The sequence below is a fragment of the Syngnathus typhle genome, linkage group LG2 (assembly GCF_033458585.1).
Source record: "Syngnathus typhle isolate RoL2023-S1 ecotype Sweden linkage group LG2, RoL_Styp_1.0, whole genome shotgun sequence".
NCBI lineage: Eukaryota > Metazoa > Chordata > Actinopteri > Syngnathiformes > Syngnathidae > Syngnathus > Syngnathus typhle.
In genome coordinates, this window is record NC_083739.1 from 1,765,230 (window position 1) to 1,784,077 (window position 18,848).

Below are 18,848 nucleotides of genomic sequence, written 5' to 3' on the forward strand. Positions count from 1 at the left end.
TGTGTAAAAAATGTGAACACTTAATTATATCGTGGTTTTTTTTTTTTAATTCACGGTCTTGAAAGGTTTTAATTTAATTGTGGCACGGTCTTTCCCGATTAGCCCAATTAATGCTTCAGCTACAATAGTTTGGTTTTCTAAAGTGCTATTTAGCTGTTTGATGAGCCACGTGGGAAATCTTTTCTCCAATTCCATTTGTCAACACTAGATGACAGTAACACATTTGTTTTCCTTTTTGTAAGCCTCCAATAAAATCAGTACAACTTTGTTCAAATATATTTACTCTCTAGAAAAACAATATCAACAACTAGAAAATAGTGTCATTTGGAATATAGTGTAAATCTTAAAGACAAAACACTTGAAATGAGAAACAACGCACCGGTGTAACATTTTCTGGACGTCATCTTTTCAAGTCAGACCCAAAAAAAAAACCCACGATGGCAGTGTTGACCTTCAACGTAGGCGTCAGTTGCTGACACCAATGTGAGGTTGGGCCACCCGCTAAGATTCCAGAAGTATGAACATGGGCCACGCGTGTCAGCGATGGAAAAATATGTCTCACCTAAGAGGAATGCATTTCAGCAGGATGGAGCTGGCATCCCTGCTTACCACACAGCTCAATGAGCTTAAGCCCAAAAGAAAAAGAAAAAATAAGTCAGAATTTGCCAAACCCTCCGCAGTGACAAAGGTGAATCATTTCCTGAAGAATAAAACAAACTCAATGACCTATCTTGTCTGAGCCCTGTGCTTGTGAGTTTTAAGGTCTACAAAGATCTGAATGAAATGTAGTGAGCCAGTTTTTGGCAATGGAATGTTCAAGAATGTTCTTGGCGCATAAAGAATTCAAGCATTTCCCAGTCCAGCATTTTGGTCCAACAAATGAAATATATAAGCTTTAGATAAACAACACCACTGAGCCCTGGTTTGAAATCATCTACATCAATGAACATTACACACACACAAAAAAAATCTTTTGTGAGAAGGACAAAAAAAAAAAAAAAACGGGGCAATAGAAATGGACAGGAGGAACTTTAGGGCCAATTAAGTGGCGTGGCTGCCCTGGACATTTGCTTCAAAATGAATTGATGTTCATAATACTGCATTCTTTTTTTTTCTTTTCACACAAAGACACACATAAACATACACATCCTCTCTCAGTGGTCCAACTGCTTTTCCAGATAAGGCTGGTAGGAATGACAAGACAGAAAACAGCCAGAAAGCAGGTTCAGGCATGTATTCCTACAAAGAGACAAAAAGAAAAACACTTAAATCTTCGGAAATTCACTTCATATTCGTCAAACCGCAGGAAGAATCTGTTAAAAATAATAATAATAATATTTTAAAGTCCTTGTAAAGTAACAACCCTGCCAAATCTAAAGGACTTAAAACTTCTTCACACACATTCCTAAATGTTTAAGGAGCAAAAATATGTTTAAAGCAACAACCCTGCCAAATCTAAAGGACTTAAAACTTCTTCACACACATTCCTAAATGTTTAAGGAGCAAAAATACGTTTAAAGCCTTCAGGGGTTGTTTCTTGTGGGGCTTTCAAAACAACCGCGGAAGTTGCTAGCATACAGCTAGCGCAAGAGCTAATTCGCTCCAATCATCCTGCGTTGACATTGCATCATCTCCCTAATCTTAAGCGGCTTTTTCTCCAATAGTCATTCAGATTGGGTGTATTGAAAACAAAAATTGGACCCAAGATTTTCGGTGAATATAATAATAGGATAAATACCGTTTTTTTCCATGTATAATGCCCCCCCATGTATAATACGCACCCTAAAAATGGCATGTTGATGCTGGAAAAAAGCCTGTACCCATGTATAATACGCACCCAAATTTTGACTCCTACTTAAGTCCGTGAACGTAAAATTATTTCAGAAAAAAGATCATCTTTGGGAACAACCGGATGTTATTCTGCCGGTCAGTATCACTGCGCATGCGCTAGCAAACTCGATAGCGAAGAAATGTTTCGGATTTGCGTAGGGTACATTGTGACAGCAAACAAGCAGGTGATCGAGCAGGCGTCTGATACGAGAGCATTGTGTTCGTATGGAGCGTGATTGAAGTGAACAGCAGAGAAGAAAGCGCATCTGTAATGGCGGCCTCCGTATCATATTCGGATTTAAAAAAAAAAAAAAAATTATTTTTGTACCCATGTATAATGCGCACCCCAGATTTTGGGACAATAAATTAGTTAAATTTTGCGCATTATACATGGAAAAAAACGGTAATGTCAACGTGGTTCCTAAATACCTTTTTGGCTCACATCCGCCTGCTTCTCTTGAGCGAAATTGAGCCGGTTCTGCTCGGCCGGCGTTTGCGCCACGCCGTGGACTTCGGGGCTGCTGCTGCGTGAAGGACTTCCCTCTTCTGTGTGGTAGGCCAGGTCCAAGTGCTGCTGTGCCAGCTTCAAGTGCCTGCGCAAGCGCTCCACGTCGCGGGCCGAGTTGCCAAAAGCGTCCAGGCCAGTCGGCGAGATCCTGAGCTCTTCTTTGGCTCCTTTCTTCACAGCGGCGTGATACCCCGGTGGCGCCGAGGCTATGGCGTGCAGGGAGGAGGGCGCGCGTGATCGCAGGGTGGCCCGCTTGCGGAAGCCGTCACGGATACCGCCGATGCCCAGGTGGAGGATTTCGAACATGGTGAGGATCAGGCAGAGGAAAGACACCACGTACATGATCAGCAGGAAGATGGTCTTTTCGGTGGGCCGAGACACGAAGCAGTCCACCGTGTGCGGGCACGGCGAGCGAGTGCACGTGTAGAAGGGCATAACCTCGAAGCCGTACAGAATGAACTGGCCGCAAAGGAAGCCCACTTCGAAGGCCGAGCGCCACAGGAGCTGGCAGATGTAAACTTTCATCAGACCGTCTCGCAGGATCCTTCGTCGGCCATCGTGCTTCTTCTCTTGTGAGCCTTGAAAAAGAAGCATTCTTGAGTACCATGTTTTCCAAATGCAGATTATACATAATTCACATTCGTTTTTTAAGTTTGCTTTCTTTGAGCTCGTCCTTTGACACAAACATCTACTTAAGTCAAGTACGTGCGCTTTTTGCAACCTCAGCGAACAAGCGCCAGTGGGAAAACTGCCCTGCATTTTATCCAGAGCTCAGGAATGTTTTTTCAAACCTTGAAGAGCTAACAATGAAATTCAAACATTGAAGGATTCCAAGCAGCTCCTGAGAACCTTCAAAAGAGGCGAGCTGGAAAACTGGCAGAATTCATCAACATTTTGCACATTGGTTTGTCGTAAAATGACGAGATGCCGCTAATAAACAATACTGCACTCCATAATATGAAACTATGACTTTCTTTCCTTTACAATCATATGTTGTATGTGCCCCCACTAATCAAAATTTGGCATTCTGCTTAAAACTGCGTTTGTGGTATATTAAAGGCAACAAAATTCATGTTAAGCTCCATCTCAGGGGTCGGCCATTTTGCCAATTGCTGTGACATCACAGGTCACAACCAATCACAGCTCACCAGTTGTTTGAAGCTGGGTTGTGATTGGCTGAAAAAATGTGATGTCATTTTCAGTTGACTAAGTAGCAAAATGGCCGCCCCCTGAGACGGTGGATATTAGCTTGTTTTATTTTTGCTGTTGGGCTGCCAATAACATATTACGAAGAAAAAAAAAATGGGTTCACTTCCCCTTTAACAGTGAGAAAGAAAGTTCTATTCTTATGTTTGCTTTGGCTTTATTGAGCTGTGACCTCCCGTTAAAAGCTAGCGACGCCATCTTACTTTTGTCCGCCTTGTCTGGCTTCTCCGGTTCGATCTCCTCGGCGACCATGGGGTCTTCTTCCCCGTTGTCCTCGGCCTCCTCGTAGTCGCGAACGGCACCCCGGTTCACAATGGGCATCCTCTTCTTTCGTCGCGGACGGTAGTCCGTGTCCTCCATGCGGGCGATCTTATGCATGGCGAATCCCAGGTACATAATGGTGGGGGTGGTGATCATAATGACCTGCAGCAGATAGGATTTCACTTCAGTCACACATTTGATGCGAGACAAATCACGTCACGTCAAACTTACCTGAAAGATCCAGAATCGCACGTGCGAGAGCGGCGCAAAGGCGTCGTAGCACACGTTCTCACAACCCGGCTGCTGCGTGTTGCAGACAAATTTGCTCTGCTCATCGTAGTAGATGGTCTCCCCGCCGACCGCCGTCAGGACGATGCGGAAGATGATGAGCACCGTCAGCCAGATCTTCCCCACGAAGGTGGAGTGGTTGGAAATCTCGTCCAGCAGACGAGTCAGGAAACTCCAACTCATTGTGCCGAGGTGAGCAAGGAGCTAAATGAGCTTTGGGGAGGCATAGAAAACTGCTACATAGTTTTTTTTTTTTTTTAGTGGCATTTTTTTTGGTATGTACCGTATTTTCCGGACTATAAGGCGCACCTAAAAACCTAAAATTTTCTCAAAAGCTGACAGTGCGCCTTATAGTCCAGTGCGCCTTATATATGGACCAAATTCTTAAATTTAAACTGGCCCGAAGCATTGTGTCATGAAATCAATCATAAGTGGCCCGCTGAAGACTATGAATCATGAATCAAAAAGACGATGGATCATTATTTTGTGATTATAAAGTCATTTGTTGCGTCTGAAGTTGAAATAAAAAAGATAAAATGGAGAATGATTTGATTTGGATTAAAAATCTGACACGATGCATTAATGGTGCGCCTTATAGTCCGGTGCGCCTTATATAAGGACAAAGTTTTAAAATGGGCCATTCATTGAAGGTGCGCCTTATAGTCCGGAAAATACGGTACTTTATATGGGGTAAATTATACTAAGCATTAGGCTGGTGGAATGTTTTTGACGATTACATATATTGGGTTGTTTTCATTTTGCGTCAGTCCACTTTAAAGAGAACTTGAACTGGAAGTAATAAGTAGGCTTGAAACTAGCACATTGCGTTATTTGGAGAAGTGAGGAAAGCCGAACTGTGTTTTAAAAAAATTTGCTGATCAAACGGGGATTCACGCGAGTAGAGCGGGAGCCATTTTCCAAAAGAAAGATCAGGATGTGGCAAGACCAAGCGACGGCAGCAAGAAAGCAAATAAGCTACTGCTGCAGGGTGACATCTGTTTCCACCCTACAATTACCAAACACCACCTTCAGACTCCAAGACAAGTTGGGGGAGCAGTTTTAGAGCTGCAGTGTGAAAGCGGAGGGATGGGGGGGTGCACAGGGGTGACTGTCCCTTTAAATACCACTTCACTGCGACTGATGGGATTTGCAGCCGTGGCAGAAACTCAGGCAAATTAAAGGCCGCTCAATTCGGTCTTAGTTTGTCCACTAATGCTCTCGAAAATATTTATATTTATAAAAATTTCACGTCCGACGTCTCAGCGCAACTCAAGACGTGGCAGCAAAAATGTACGTCACGACCTCAATTTGTGCGATAAAAAAAACGACGCCATGGGAAGATGTCCGAGGCCAAGATAGATAGATAGATAGATAGATAGATAGATAGATAGATAGATAGATAGATAGATAGATAGATAGATAGATAGATAGATAGATAGATAGATAGATAGATAGATAGATAGATAGATAGATAGATAGATAGATAGATAGATAGATAGATAGATAGATAGATAGATAGATAGATAGATAGGGCTGCCACTCACAATGGCGCCACAAAAGAAAACCCATAAGTGGGACAAGTGAGAAGTCAAAGAAAGAATGACAAGGGAAAAACAACAAGGGGAAAAAAAAAAGCGCTACGGATATTATTCAACAATGTTTAAAAGTGAAGTTTAAAAAACCTTGCAGAGGAGATAGACAAAAAAAAAGTTTAAAAGGCAAAATACACTTTTAAAAAGCTCATTATTGGGTCCTTTTTGAAGGTCTCACAAATTTGAGGACTCCGGGACAAGCTTTTTAACGTCGGGGAATTTTTAGATATTTTTTTATACATGTAAAAATAAAAAGTACTCTGCACTTTTGTAGTCTAAACAACACTTGGCCTTACTCCTCGACGTGGACGCCAAAGCCTCTTTACAGGTTTGACAAACGCGCAAACGTGCCGCCAGCTGACCCCCCCCCAAAAAAAGGCCCATTTTAACCTCTGGTGCTGCAGAATTTGGGGGTGGGTTGTTTGGTCTGGAAAGTGTGTGCAAAGAATCCGGACAAAGCGGAGGCGTTTTAACATTCCTAGCTAACCCAAAGCAGAAAGCTGCATTTTAGGGGTTCCAGGAGAGCTGACGCAAACACGCGGAGTCGCCATCAAACTTTGCGCCTGGCTAAAATAAGACGTCAAAATGAACAGAAATGCGGTGGAACCAATGATTTAGTTTACTGCGCTCAGACTGCTTTTGGTGGTCATCTAAATCTGGCTATGACGCGCGTCCCCGTTTGGGTTTTACAAATCGTCTGGACATGATTTCATTCAGTGGGGTGCCCACTTACCGACTCCAGCAACCAAACGTCGCAACGAACCGCACTCGACAGACGACGTGACGTTTAAAAGCAAACTTTCAGCATGGCCAACTTCAGCTCCACAGTTGGCCGGCCACCGAAAAAGAAAAGCAGCCGAGCGCGCTCCAACAAAATGACAAAAAGCGCGCTTAATTGCGTCAGCAGCTTTTCCCAATTAGCGTGCGTGGCTTCCGTCAGTGTGTGTCCATTCAGTCCACCGTGACCCCCCGCGCGCCGGGGTGCTCCAAAGTAAAGTGTTGGCTTCCGTGGGCTCCTAACTCTTCTTCCTTCTCCTCCTCCTCCTCTTTGTCGTCTCCGACGTACCGCGTAAGTGGCCCCAGCATGAAGCACCCCCCCCCCCTCCTCCCGCATGAAACCCGAGAACACTACCACCGACTATTTTTTTTTGTCCCTGAACACAAAAGTTGTTTTTTAAAACGATGTTGTTGTGCAAAGTGTCCGACTTCATGTTGCCTACGTTGCCTTTCATTCAATTTGCGGGCGCTAAAAAGTATAAAAGGTGCTCATTTGGACCAGAATATAAAATACGCATAAAATCTGACGTTTTTAATTTGAAATGAAAAAAAAAAATAGATTAGTGTTTAGGAATGAAAATAAAACAATCTTTTAAAATTAATTTACCCTCAGCAGATGAAATAATAATAAATTATATTTATAACGCACTTTATATTCGGAGGAATCTCAAAGTGCGACATGCAAAAAAAAACAAGAAAACAAAAGAGGGTAAAAAGTCAGCCATGCATCTTCAAATGCCAAGAAATGTTCACCAAAACCACAATCCAACAACTCATCCAGCTGTGGTGTGCCTTTTTGTTTCAAAATGTTTCCCTCGCCACAACTTTATATTGTGCCGTTATTTGTAAAAGAACACTTTCTTCGGGAGACTCAGGGGTCAAATGATTTGGATGAGATGCACAGAAGGGGGGGGGTTGGGGGGGTCGGAGCTCACAATTCCTTCCTGCCCCCCAGATGCGCCAACATTGTAGAATCCACAATTTGCACATGACAATGACCTTTCACCCCTAGCTCCACCACAGACAACGCAAACGATGGATTCTCAAAGCCCCATTTTCTGTCGGGTTCAGCGGAAGGTGATCCGTGACTTTCACCATCATGTGCACAACACATGTGGCGTACTGGTGGCAAGAAGAAATATTTACCTAATGGCGTTTTGTTAGCCAAGACTTCACCCGACTCTTGACGGGATACGGAATTTTGCTGGAGCGGGACGGGGCGGGCTGAGCTTGCGGTTAAACAGCCTGCGAGAATCCAAAACCTATATTCATGGGTGTCCAACCTACAGCCCGGGGGCCATTTGTGGCCCACTGGGTGGCAAGGCAAGAAAAAAAATACCGTAATTTTCAGACTATAAATTGCAGGTTTTTTCATAGTTTGGGTGGGGGGGGGGGGGTGGGGGTTGACTTATACTCAGGAGCGACTTATATACATATATATGTTTTTTTTCACTTTTTTGGGCATTTTATGGCTGGTGCGATTTATACTCCGGTGCAATTTATAGTCCGAAAATTACGGTAAATGGATGGCCTTTCTCACTTCCTTGTTTTTCACCAATCACTCATCCTTCAGATGGTTACGCATCAGACCTGCAGATGTTCTGGTTGGGAATGTTGAAATGCTCAGTAGAGGAGGATCAATTCAGAAGAGCCCATCTATCCATTTCCTTCTGCTTCCATTGTGGGATTAGAAGCTTAAGCAAGGAAGCCCAGAGGTCCCCTTCCGTGGCCACTCGGTCCAACTCTTCTGAAAGTCGACTAATTGATTGTCTCGGGGAAGCTCACCGACCCAAAATTCGATTGTAGTCAGAAATATAACCATTTGTTTGAACGCATTTATACACACAGTTTTCAAACACATTTGCTGTCATAGAAAACAAAAAATAAAAAGACATTAGTAAAGAAATAAATTATGACATGAACGCTCACAGCTGCAGGATGTTGGGAGGGACTCAAATATGTGCGTGATGACAGCTTCACATGTCCAAGAGGTCATGCCATTGCTCAGAAGAAGAAAAAAAAAACATTCACAACTCTCCCCGGCCCATCTTCTGCATTGAAGGGGCACATACCCTCCAAAAAAAGTACCATTGTTACGTTTCTGTGTCGTACTTTGTTGTGTGTAGCTTAACGCCAAACATGGCTTCCCACTGTGTTCGGACCCACGCCAGCAGAGTCTGGAGAAGCTCAGAACTCTCCGAGCGCACGTGCCAGGTCTTTTCCTCTTGCTGTGTCTGAAAGACAAAACGGCGAGGGCGTCAATCGAAAGCACGAGGCGGCAATTTATCAGCGTGGCTCACCTCGTCGTAGAGCTTGATGTCCATCCGTCGCTGCTCATCGGGCCACAGGTGAACGGAGCTCACGCAACTGATGGGAAGCGTCTCCAGGAGAGAGAAGCTCCCGCTGCTCGGCTCCTGGGTGCCGTCGACCGCCGCCGATTGCTTTGTGCTCTTCGCCCACTGGTGGTCCTCGCTCAGCAGGTACAGAGTCTCTCGGGTCGCCAGCACCGTCGTCGGGGCCCACGTGTTGTCTGGAGGAGACACAAGAGACAACTTTTGACCTCCTCAAAAATCTTCTGTACCAAGCCCTGAACCAGTTGCCAGCCAATCACAGGATAGTTTACAATGTGGAATTGAGCGACCAACGTGTTTTTGGAATGTGGGAGGAAAGCCCACGCAGCCACAGGGAGAAGATGCAAACTCCACAATCAAATCTCTGAACCGTGAGGCGACGTGCTAAGCAGTCCGCCACCGTGCCGCCCGCCCGAGGCAGATCGAGACATGCTCAAATGCCAGAGCAATTCCGCTGATATGTGCAGCTGTTGCGCGTAATCACAAAATCGCCCGAGGAAACGTTTAGACAGGGCGGCATAAATGAACATACCGTAGTTTTCGGACTATAAATCATGTTTTTTTTCATAGTTTGGGTGGGGGGGGGGGGGCGACTTATACTCAGGAGCGACTTATATACATACACTACCGTTCAAAAGTTTGGGATCATAAAATCGTTTGGGTGACCCCAAACTTTTGAACGGTAGTGTATATATTTATTTAGATAATTATTTATAGATTATATATATAATCTTCTGTGTAAAAAAATCTTATAATTTATATGTATACTAATATTCATAGATTATATATAATCTTATACAAATATAAGATAATTTATAATATTTCATTCATAATATTTTATTATAATATTTACACTACCGTTCAAAAGTTTGGGGTCACCCAAACAATTTTGTGACCCCAAACTTTTGAACGGTAGTGTATATGTTTTTTTTTTTAATTTTTTGGGCATTATTATGGCTCGTGCGATTTATACTCCGGTGCGGCTTATACTCCGAAAATTACGGTAACCCGCGACTGCAGACTCCATGGAGATGCTAGCCGAGAGAAGTGGCTAACCTTGCAGCAAAAAGGCCAAAATGTAGCAAAACTGCAGCTGGCCATCCTCCACATCTGTCTGGATGTCTTCACACACAAGAGGCCTGGCGAGAAAAAAAAAATAGGAAAACATGAACACAAAAAGAACACGCCGTACTTTTGACGACTCGTAAGAAAAGAATGGGCAATGTAGCATTTTAGCATATCTCGCTACCACTTTATTGCCGCGTTTCGTGCGGGTTTGAAATCAAACTGTTACGTTAGCGCTGCTTTTCCGCTTCAGAGGACGAAAACACGCAAATAAAAGGTGGCAAGCAACAACATACGCAAGTCTCGCCGCGTAACACATGGTCCTAATCAAATTGCGGTTTCCCAGCTAATTTAACAGAGCAATGCTACAAGATGAAGGAAAAAAAAAAAAAAAAAAGGGGAAAATCCTGATTGTAATGGAGAGAAGATGTGCGTCCAGATCAAAATGAATTCTTTGGCACGATTCTTTTCTCGCTGCTTGTGTTGAAATACCAAAGATGGTGTTGAGGATTGAGTCTGGCGGTTGAGATGGACCTCAGATTGCTGTCGGACCGGTGCGCCATCTCACGTACGATGCCTGCAGAAAGATGACATGAAAAAAATATTTGAAGCGAGCGTACAAACAACCACCTGAAAACATATTCCTTCTCCTCATGCGAAAAATCTCTGCAAACACAACGAAAGTAAACGGCGTCCCGGTTTAGATTAGGAGACGACAATAAAAAAGGTCCCACCCAAAGCTTCATGGAAAATCTAATCCCAGACTATGTGTTGCAACAGTGCGTCCTGTGCTTTGGGGTGTACTATTGCGGCAACAAAGCGGCGATGGGTGATAAAATGTCCGCAGCACAATGCAGCTTCCAAGAATGGTGGCGTAGCAATAGCTAGGAGGGGCAGGGTAGATTTCAAGAGCACAGCTTTATGCTCAATTTTGAACAAAATCCTCAACTTGGGTTCCCAGAGGCAGTTGTAAATTTAGAAGTCAAAACATGTTAAATTTAGTTTTACAATTCAATTGGATTAAATTACAAAATTTAATAAATTTTAAATACCGTATTTTCCGGACTATAAGGCGCACCTTCAATGAATGGCCCATTTTAAAACTTTGTCCTTATATAAAGGCGCACCGGACTATAAGGCGCACCATTAATGCATCATGTCAGATTTTTAATCATTCTCCATTTTATCTTTTTTATTTCAACTTCAGATGCAACAAATGACTTTCTAATCACAAAATAATGATCCATAGTCTTTTTGATTCATGATTCATAGTCTTCAGAAGGCCACTTATGCTTGATTTCATGACACAATGCTTCGGGCCAGTTTGAATTTAGGAATTTAGTCCATATATAAGGCCCACTGGACTATAAGGCACACTGTCGGCTTTTGAGAAATTTTTAGCTTTTTAGATGCGCCTTATAGTCCGGAAATTACGGTATGTGAAATAAATTAAATCATGTATTTACCGTTTAAACACATACAGGCTTAACAAAAATAATAAATTAAAAAGGTAAAGTCTATGATAATTTTATACAGTATGGATGATGATGGATGTGGATATCACAGGGAGTCCACAAAACAAAATCTTTTACAAACCTGCCAAATTATTCAGAAAACGCTAACGAACAGATTAAATGTTGACAAAAATTTGGGGGAAAATCTGAAAACACCACAAAGTCTGGCACCGGGAGGGTTCAAACATAATTTGGTGTGGGTGGGGGGAAAGTGCCCCTGCGGGCCCCCCTTCTAGCTCCGCCACTGCTGAATTTGTATCTCCAAATGTTTGCAAGTCAAACGTTGGTAAATTGACGACTGCCTGTGTGAACAATGATTTCAATCCAAGTTCCGACTTTCCCCTTGCAAATGACGCCGCGTCTTGCATCGTTTCCACCTGAACGCGGTCAACCGAAGCAGGAATTACGTGCAGACTCGGGTGGCGTTTATGCACGCCCATCGAAACATGTTTGTTTGAGAGACTGCGAATTATCTTGTTCCATCATTCCTGGGGCCTCCAGTGGCCTAATCAAGGGTTTTCCTCCCGGGGGCTCGTCTGACAAGCAGACGAGTTTGGGCTGGAGTAGATCTTTGCCCCGTTTTAGCTTGATACCCGCCACGGCAACGTTGAGATTTTGTTGAGTTAAAAGCAGGCGAAACAAGAAGCGGAGCAGGGCAGGGTCAGTGAGTTTCGTTCTCACGCAAGTTGTCCTTTTATGTGTTTTCCACATGTTGGACGGGAAGTGGTTTCTGCTCGCGTTTGGACCGAGCTCCTTCTTACCTGTCAAGAGGCCAAAGAAGCTTTTGCAGCGTGAAGTGTCCCGCACCAGGAGGGTGTAGGCCCCGCCCCTTAGTTCCCCATCTTCAAATGCCATGTGGATGCTCTGAGAGCCGAGCCCCACCTCCAAATAGCTGAGCTCCAGGATTGGGTGGCAGTCACGCTTCTGGAGCCAATCGGAGAGCTGCTTTTTGCTGGGGAGGGAATGCCCTTAGTAACTCCCCAAAACAGTAAACCACATTTTTCGTCCAAAACACAGAATTTAAGAAGTCTTTGGAGTCAAGTCAAAGAAGTTGCTCAGACACTCACCTGGCTCCCGATGTGACTTCAAGCACATAAATTCTCTTGTCTGACACCACCACCAGAGACGGGAACTCTTCCGGCTCCCCGAATCTCACAAGTGATGTCTGAAAGTGAAATGGACATTCGGCCGGTAGACATGGAAGTGGAATGCGAGCGCGGCGGTTATTCACCTTCAGGAAACAACGGAGCTCCTCTTCCTCCACAAAGACATCCACATCCAAGAAAAGCTTCAGCCGATGGTCGACCGCCTCAAAGGCCTCGGTCAGCAGGTCGAAGTCACCTGAGGGAAAGGCGCTCAGATTTAAGTCGCCTTACGGAATTTTTGCTTGCTGAAGATGACATTTCATCAGAAAATAAGAAACATGCCACTCGCTATTTTCTTTGGGAAGGAAAACCACATTAGAAGGTGCTGATAAGAAATCGATTCGCTTAACGCACATCCGTTCTGTTAACAAGTCCATTTCAACGGTGGCCGAAAATTCTCGCCGGGTTGGCTACGGTCAATTGAATGAAGCGAGCACGCACACTCACCAGTGGAGTTGGCCATTCCTGAAGGCTGCATAGCAGGCGGCGTGGAACCGACGGCGTTGTAGCTGTAGCTGCCGGCCAGATCCTCCTCGCTTTGGCACTCGGCATTGTAGGACAGCGAGAAAGAGTCAAGCCCGCCGTCCCCGATGGAGAAGGAACCCCCTTGCGCGGTGGAAAAATCCAGGTCCTCCGTGGCGGCCGTGGCAGTTTCCTCCCAATCGCTGCTACGGTTCAACTGCGGCAGAGTGTGACATTGGCTGCTTTTCAAAGTACGGGGAGAAACATTTCCGGTGACGACGAACGACACCTCCATGTCTTCATCGGTGGTCCTTGACGGACGTTGGATCGGTGTGCTGCAGTAAGGGAACGACTGGCCGACGAGCTGGATCAAGTGGTCACTTCCACATTCAGGACAGTTATCGCAATGTCCTGAGAAGAACAAAAAAAAAAAAATACACCGATTTTGAAAAAATTAAAACCCATCATCAACTGTCAATTGCAGGGCAGAAGTATAAGTAAACAACCTCGAGGCAATGTCTCAAAGCAAACCAGTCTCAGCCGGTGCTGAGGAATCATCAAAACATCTTCTAGGACAAAGTGGAGATTGCGTGCCAGTGCAGGTTTTACGACGGTGGTCAAATCATCTCGGTCTGTCTAAATCTTATCTGTCAGCTGTCGACTATGAAGCCCAAAAGAAAGATTAAGGGGAAGATAAGCGATTGGCTGATTTGTCCTCAAACACGCCTTCCACCAGAAGCCTCCATTCATTTTGGAAGGAACGTTGTTTTGACAAAATGATTCACCGCCTCTGCATGACCTAGCTTGCTTGCCCTTGCTCACCTTTGTCGCCGTCATCGCATTCCATCAACTCTTTGGCGTCGTGCTCATCCGCGCCCTCCGGCAGCATCCCGCCCCGTGCGCTCCTCGCTCGGCCGCCGGCCTCCGTGAACTCTGACCCGCAGCGAAGGCACTGCAAATGAAGACGGCCTGGAAGGAGCCCGACGTCGCGACGGCGGTTGGCCTCTGCCGCGGGGGACAGCACGTCCACGAGATCCTGCTCGAGGAGGGTGACGGTAAGACCTCGGGGTCGTGTCATTGGTCCCGGCCAGGTTCTGCGCTTGCGACGCAACCTTAAGGGCCTGCTGCGGGTCATCATCGAGAAGGACGTAACATCTCCGCCTCTTTTCCTTCATGATGTAGTCAAACTGGATCTCCACAGCGGGTAACATTACTTTGCTCTCCTGAAAGAAAGAAATATTTTACAGTTAATTCAGGTTGATACAGAAGGCCGCAAAAGCAACTTCACCTTGCGGGTCCAAGCTGCCTGCGTGGCCTCCACCTTGGCCAGGCAGTCCAGTTCCAGACAGCACCTTTCCTGGCCGGACTGCATGTCGACCTCGAGCAAATGGCTCTGTTTGACACGCAGAAACACCTCCGTCCTCCCCTCATCCTGACTCTGGTCATCTTCCTCTTCTTTGTCAGGTAAGACACCCACCAGGAGCGGCAGACACTGGTCCACTGCACTCCAAAATAACCCATCAAGTTCTGTTTGGTAACATATGCCACACGTGTTTTTTTTTTTTTTTTTGCTATGGTTATAACTACCTCCCAGGTTTTCCTCACGTTCTCCCTCCTTGGAATGGCCGCTCTCCTGCCTCGCTGACTTGTGGGAGTCCAAACTGTGTCTGGTGGAAGGGACCTGAGTGTCTTCCAAAGTGGACTCTGAGTGCTGAGTGTTTTGACTGGGCCACTGTAATGTGGACTCTGTTTCTGTCTCTTGCTCTGCCTCCGCCTCCGGCACCCTGGGCTCAGATGTGAGAAGTGGCGGAGGAAGAACCTCCGGAGGTGGACGCAGAGGGGCCTCGAGGCTGTCGGAGAGCGTTTCCAAGCCGTGGAGAGTTTCGGAAGGAGGCGGAGCTGCATCTACGTCCAAGTGGTGCTGGTACCGCAACCAGTCTTCACCCAGCTGCTCTCTGAAACTGGACATGCGCTCAATCTCCTCTTGGTGTGGAAGAACAATGTCTAGAGAGGAAGCACACAGTGCTTAGATAGGCACCAGAGCTTAACAAATTGAAAAAGACACAGGATCAGATTCAGGGCCGAAAGAGTCCTGTGAATAGGAGCATGTGAAAAAAATGACAAAATAATAATAATAATAAAATTAAATGAATAAATAAATAAAACAATAATAATAATAATGATGCTTACATTAAATTAGTTTCTATTTTATGGCTGGAAATAAATAAATAAATTAAATAAATAAATGAATGAATGAATGATGCCTACATTAAATTAGTTTCCATTTATGTCCGTGCTTTAAATCGATTTTCTTTGGGGCTGAAAAAATAATCAAAAATTCCATTTGAACATTTACTGAAAGATGTTTCAAATAGGATCAAAATTGAAATACACTTCTATTTTGGGTTCATATGCGACTCCAGAGGAATCGGCCCGTCGCCAGTCATGAACCTCAGGGCACGTCACCGATTTGATTTTAAAAGGAGCACAAACAAAAGGTATCAAGAACCCACCTTGGGAGGAGGACACAACCCGGTAGTCGGTATCACTTGGCTCTGAGATACTTGCTCGGCGCACTTTAACCTTGGCGTGCAAAATAGAATTATTTAAAACATTTCCAAACTATCCCAGGTGCCAACTCAACCAGACTGAATGAGCATCTTCCATCGTACCCGGGACTTCTTTTTGCGTCCGCGTGAGCTTCGCACCTCCCCCACTGAGAGACTATCGCTGAGCTCCCCGGCTCCACTCGACACGTCTGCGTGACTTTGCTCGAACTCCGCCGGAGGGGACGACTGGACCCGGACGATCAGTTGCTCGACTTTCGGCAGAGCCTGGTGAAAAGAATATTTCCCTTTTAGACCCCCTGCAGATCTTTGCAAGCATCTCACGCTGAAGAACACTTACAGATAACTCGGAAGAAGAGAGCGGGACGCCGTTGAGTTTAAGCTGGAAGGAACCCGGCATGTGTGAACGGGATTTAAATTCTCACGTTTACGTCACCAGCATTTATTTTACCCACTCTGAGGCCGACGGCCTTAGGCGAGAGGTGTCGGACGGTATACGTGCGATGAGTCTTCTGGAAGTACAGCGGGTTGCCCTCCAGGTTCAACTTCATGAAGGGGACATGGGCATGTTAAAATAATGTTCTGCAGCATGACGTGCGTGGATAGATTCACGTGTGCGTCCTCACCGTGTTTAGGCAGTGGAGCAAGGAGAGAGGAGCCAGTTGGGAATGCTCCACCAGGAGATTATAGGCCAGGTCCAAGTGTTGGAGTGATGCCAACTGCTCCACACCTGTTGAGAGCCAAATGCATGAAAAGAAACATCTCATGTGCGAGTCAACGCGTGCTGTGTACCGTTGATCGTCTCCAATTCATTGTTCCTGAGGACGAGCGTGAGCAGTTTGACCCTGGCGCTTATGCTAAGTGTTGGCGCCCTCTGCAGGCAGTTGTAGCCGAGATTCAAATGTTCCAGCTCACTCAAAGGCTGAGAAAGAGGACAGAGAGGCAGCATAATCATTACAGTTCAAAAACCAGGAGGCAAACAATAAATGTCTGACCTTTAGAAATTCTGCACACTCCTGAATCTTGTTGTGGCTTAAATCCAAAGACTTCAGGACGTTCAAGAGACTCTAAGATAAGAGTGTAGTGCAAGTGTCAGGGGGGGGGGGGGGGGAGATAGATAAGGTAGTGATTCCTCGGGTCATTTGACTCACTAAAGACTGGTCAAGGCAGACGATGAAGTTGTAGCTGAAGTTGAGGGTGTGTAGCTCCAACCACGGCAGTGCAGAGCTGAGGTCACCGCCGCACAGGGAGAGCAACTCCTGCAGGAACAAGTCGCAAAAGCCGTGTCACTACAAGTGTCAGACGCAGGGACGGCCATTTTGAGAGCACCTCCAGGGAGCTCAGGCTCTTTGAGCAGATGAAGACCTCCAACTGGGAGTAAACGCCTCGGAGACCCTCGAGACAATGAGGGGGGATGTTCTTCAGCTGTCAAGAGAAATACCAGAAAACGGTGTTTTTGTTTTTTTCATTTTAACAATCTACTCAGCATAAATAAATGAAATACTGTTTTTGTTTATATTTACACAAAAAGTACCTCCAAACACTTTAAAGACTTGAAAGGGAAAACCTTCACCCCGGACTCCAGTCTTGAACTTGATGGGTTGATGAGCTGCATAATGCACGCACATAGTTTTCAAATAATGAATATTCCATGAGTCATTTATTAGTTGACAGCTGAAACTCACCTTTAGGGAAATGGTCTTTTGCAGGATGTCGAAGAGGAACTGCAGCTGCAGCAAGGATGCAGTGTCAGCTGGATGGGATGGAAGGGCCAGGAAGCCATGCTGCTGGTTCCTGGACAGCAAGTGTTGCTCAAAGAGCCGGGTGAGTTGCTGCAAGCTCGTCGCTGGCAGGGTCAGCGTGCTGCTGCCTCCCAGCACTAACTCGCCTGCATATGGAGACGGGTGGACAACTGACATGCCAATATTGTAAACATGCACATCTTAATCTGAAATTCATTTTTGTTTCAGTAGATCAATTAAAATTAAGTTTCTCTGTAATTGTTTTGGTTAGAGTTCATTTATTTTGGTTGTCATCATTTTTGTTTCAGTAGATCAATTGAAATTAAGTTTCTCTGTAATTGTTTTGGTTAGAGTTCATTTATTTTGGTTGTCATTGTTTTGCTCTATTTTCGGATTTCTAATTCTCTTTTGTTCTTTAAATCCTGTAAGGGCGGTATGCTAAACGAGTTGTTGGCATTTATGCCTTAACATTCTGACTAAATTAACCCCATATCGAGTTTTTCATTGAATTAAGAGAAATAATTGAACTACAAAATTCACATTCTAATGCCCCTGTTTATATCATCTAAGACTAGACTGAAAGAGGAAATGAGAATCAAGCAGCACTACCATGAATCCTGTTTAGGGTTCAAGACTCACCATTATTTCGGAGAAGTGTTGCCAGGCTGGTGACAAGAGACGACTGGCCAGTCCCACCACCGTAAGAACGAGACATGCTTGGCTGGCGTTGTAGCACTGAGCTGCTGTTTAAAGTGACAAGCCTCTGGGTTTTAAATACACAAACATTACAATCGGAACAAACAAACAGCCATGTGTCAACGAGCACTTGTCAGCTGACATTCCGAAGTCAGTCAGCCAGCTAGCTAGCAGGCTAACCTAGCTCAAACACTTCCTGGTCACAAGCTAAAACGTGTCATGCTGACATGAGATATTCGCACAATTAAAGTCCGACTAGTTGACGGACAACCGTAACGTGTTGTAACAGAATTTTCCTGCGCAGTACAGTACAGTACGCGAAAGTGTTTTTCATGGTGTTGACAACTTTGTGTCACGTGACAAGGAAGCGACTACGGTGGCCGTGATGCACCAAATTTAAACGTCGACTTTATTATTTTCATTAATGGGTTTTATGTTACTTATCTAAATTCTGTAACATTACATTGAGCAACATAAAATGTGTGAAAGGTTAACTTGAATTAAAATTTGAATCAACGCTATTTGTGTACTGTTCTGTTATTTATGTGCATAATTGCAATTCTCTTTTTTTTTTGTTGGTACTGTGACATTGATGTATTGATTTAATTTTGTTTATTATTGTATTTGCATTTTCCAGAAGAGTTGAAGTGCACACACCTACACTTTTCAGTGAAGTAGTGTCACATAAATATTACTAACGCCTCAAAACTCCTCTCAAGACCAGTTAAAACACAAAAACTACTAAACTATTACCCAATAAGGCAGGATATTGTCATTATAAAGTTTTTATATTAGATCTCATTTGCTAGGCAGTACAGGTGCACCCATGACAAGACCGTTTCCG

The 18,848-nt window shown here is 44.8% G+C and overlaps 2 protein-coding genes and 1 long non-coding RNA gene across 5 annotated transcripts; 1 reads left to right on the top strand and 2 right to left on the bottom strand.

Annotated features, from left to right (window-relative positions):
* Positions 1 to 264: 264 nt before the first annotated feature.
* Positions 265 to 6,752, bottom strand: LOC133143199 (gap junction gamma-1 protein-like). The gene is made up of 5 exons (XM_061265021.1): positions 6,419 to 6,752; positions 4,037 to 4,306; positions 3,748 to 3,967; positions 2,260 to 2,916; positions 265 to 1,239 (listed from the first exon to the last, which is right to left on the bottom strand). The coding sequence occupies exons 2-5, from the start codon at positions 4,274 to 4,276 to the stop codon at positions 1,226 to 1,228; spliced, it is 1,131 nt and encodes a 376-aa protein (XP_061121005.1). The 5' UTR covers positions 4,277 to 4,306; positions 6,419 to 6,752; the 3' UTR covers positions 265 to 1,225.
* A 1,531-nt stretch (positions 6,753 to 8,283) lies between these two features.
* Positions 8,284 to 18,380, bottom strand: stk11ip (serine/threonine kinase 11 interacting protein). 3 transcript variants are annotated; one of them, XM_061272000.1, is made up of 25 exons: positions 17,948 to 18,380; positions 17,252 to 17,454; positions 17,101 to 17,175; positions 16,896 to 16,991; positions 16,718 to 16,825; positions 16,562 to 16,633; positions 16,359 to 16,488; positions 16,193 to 16,296; positions 16,022 to 16,111; positions 15,907 to 15,948; positions 15,672 to 15,833; positions 15,513 to 15,582; positions 14,587 to 15,003; positions 14,288 to 14,499; positions 14,112 to 14,222; positions 13,822 to 14,035; positions 13,289 to 13,410; positions 12,979 to 13,216; positions 12,624 to 12,733; positions 12,460 to 12,557; positions 12,154 to 12,344; positions 10,371 to 10,455; positions 9,870 to 9,952; positions 8,763 to 8,992; positions 8,284 to 8,696 (listed from the first exon to the last, which is right to left on the bottom strand). In XM_061272000.1, the coding sequence occupies exons 1-25, from the start codon at positions 18,021 to 18,023 to the stop codon at positions 8,556 to 8,558; spliced, it is 3,480 nt and encodes a 1,159-aa protein (XP_061127984.1). In that variant the 5' UTR covers positions 18,024 to 18,380; the 3' UTR covers positions 8,284 to 8,555. The 3 variants fall into 3 exon arrangements, with proteins under 3 accessions (XP_061127984.1, XP_061127985.1, XP_061127983.1); XM_061272001.1 differs by having other exon boundaries at positions 12,985 to 13,216; positions 17,948 to 18,379; XM_061271999.1 differs by having other exon boundaries at positions 12,460 to 12,733; positions 12,985 to 13,216.
* On the top strand, positions 13,926 to 15,179 carry LOC133149833 (uncharacterized). Its single transcript, XR_009713683.1, has 2 exons — positions 13,926 to 14,054; positions 14,247 to 15,179. It is a non-coding gene; the product is annotated as an uncharacterized LOC133149833 (long non-coding RNA).
* Positions 18,381 to 18,848: the final 468 nt, after the last annotated feature.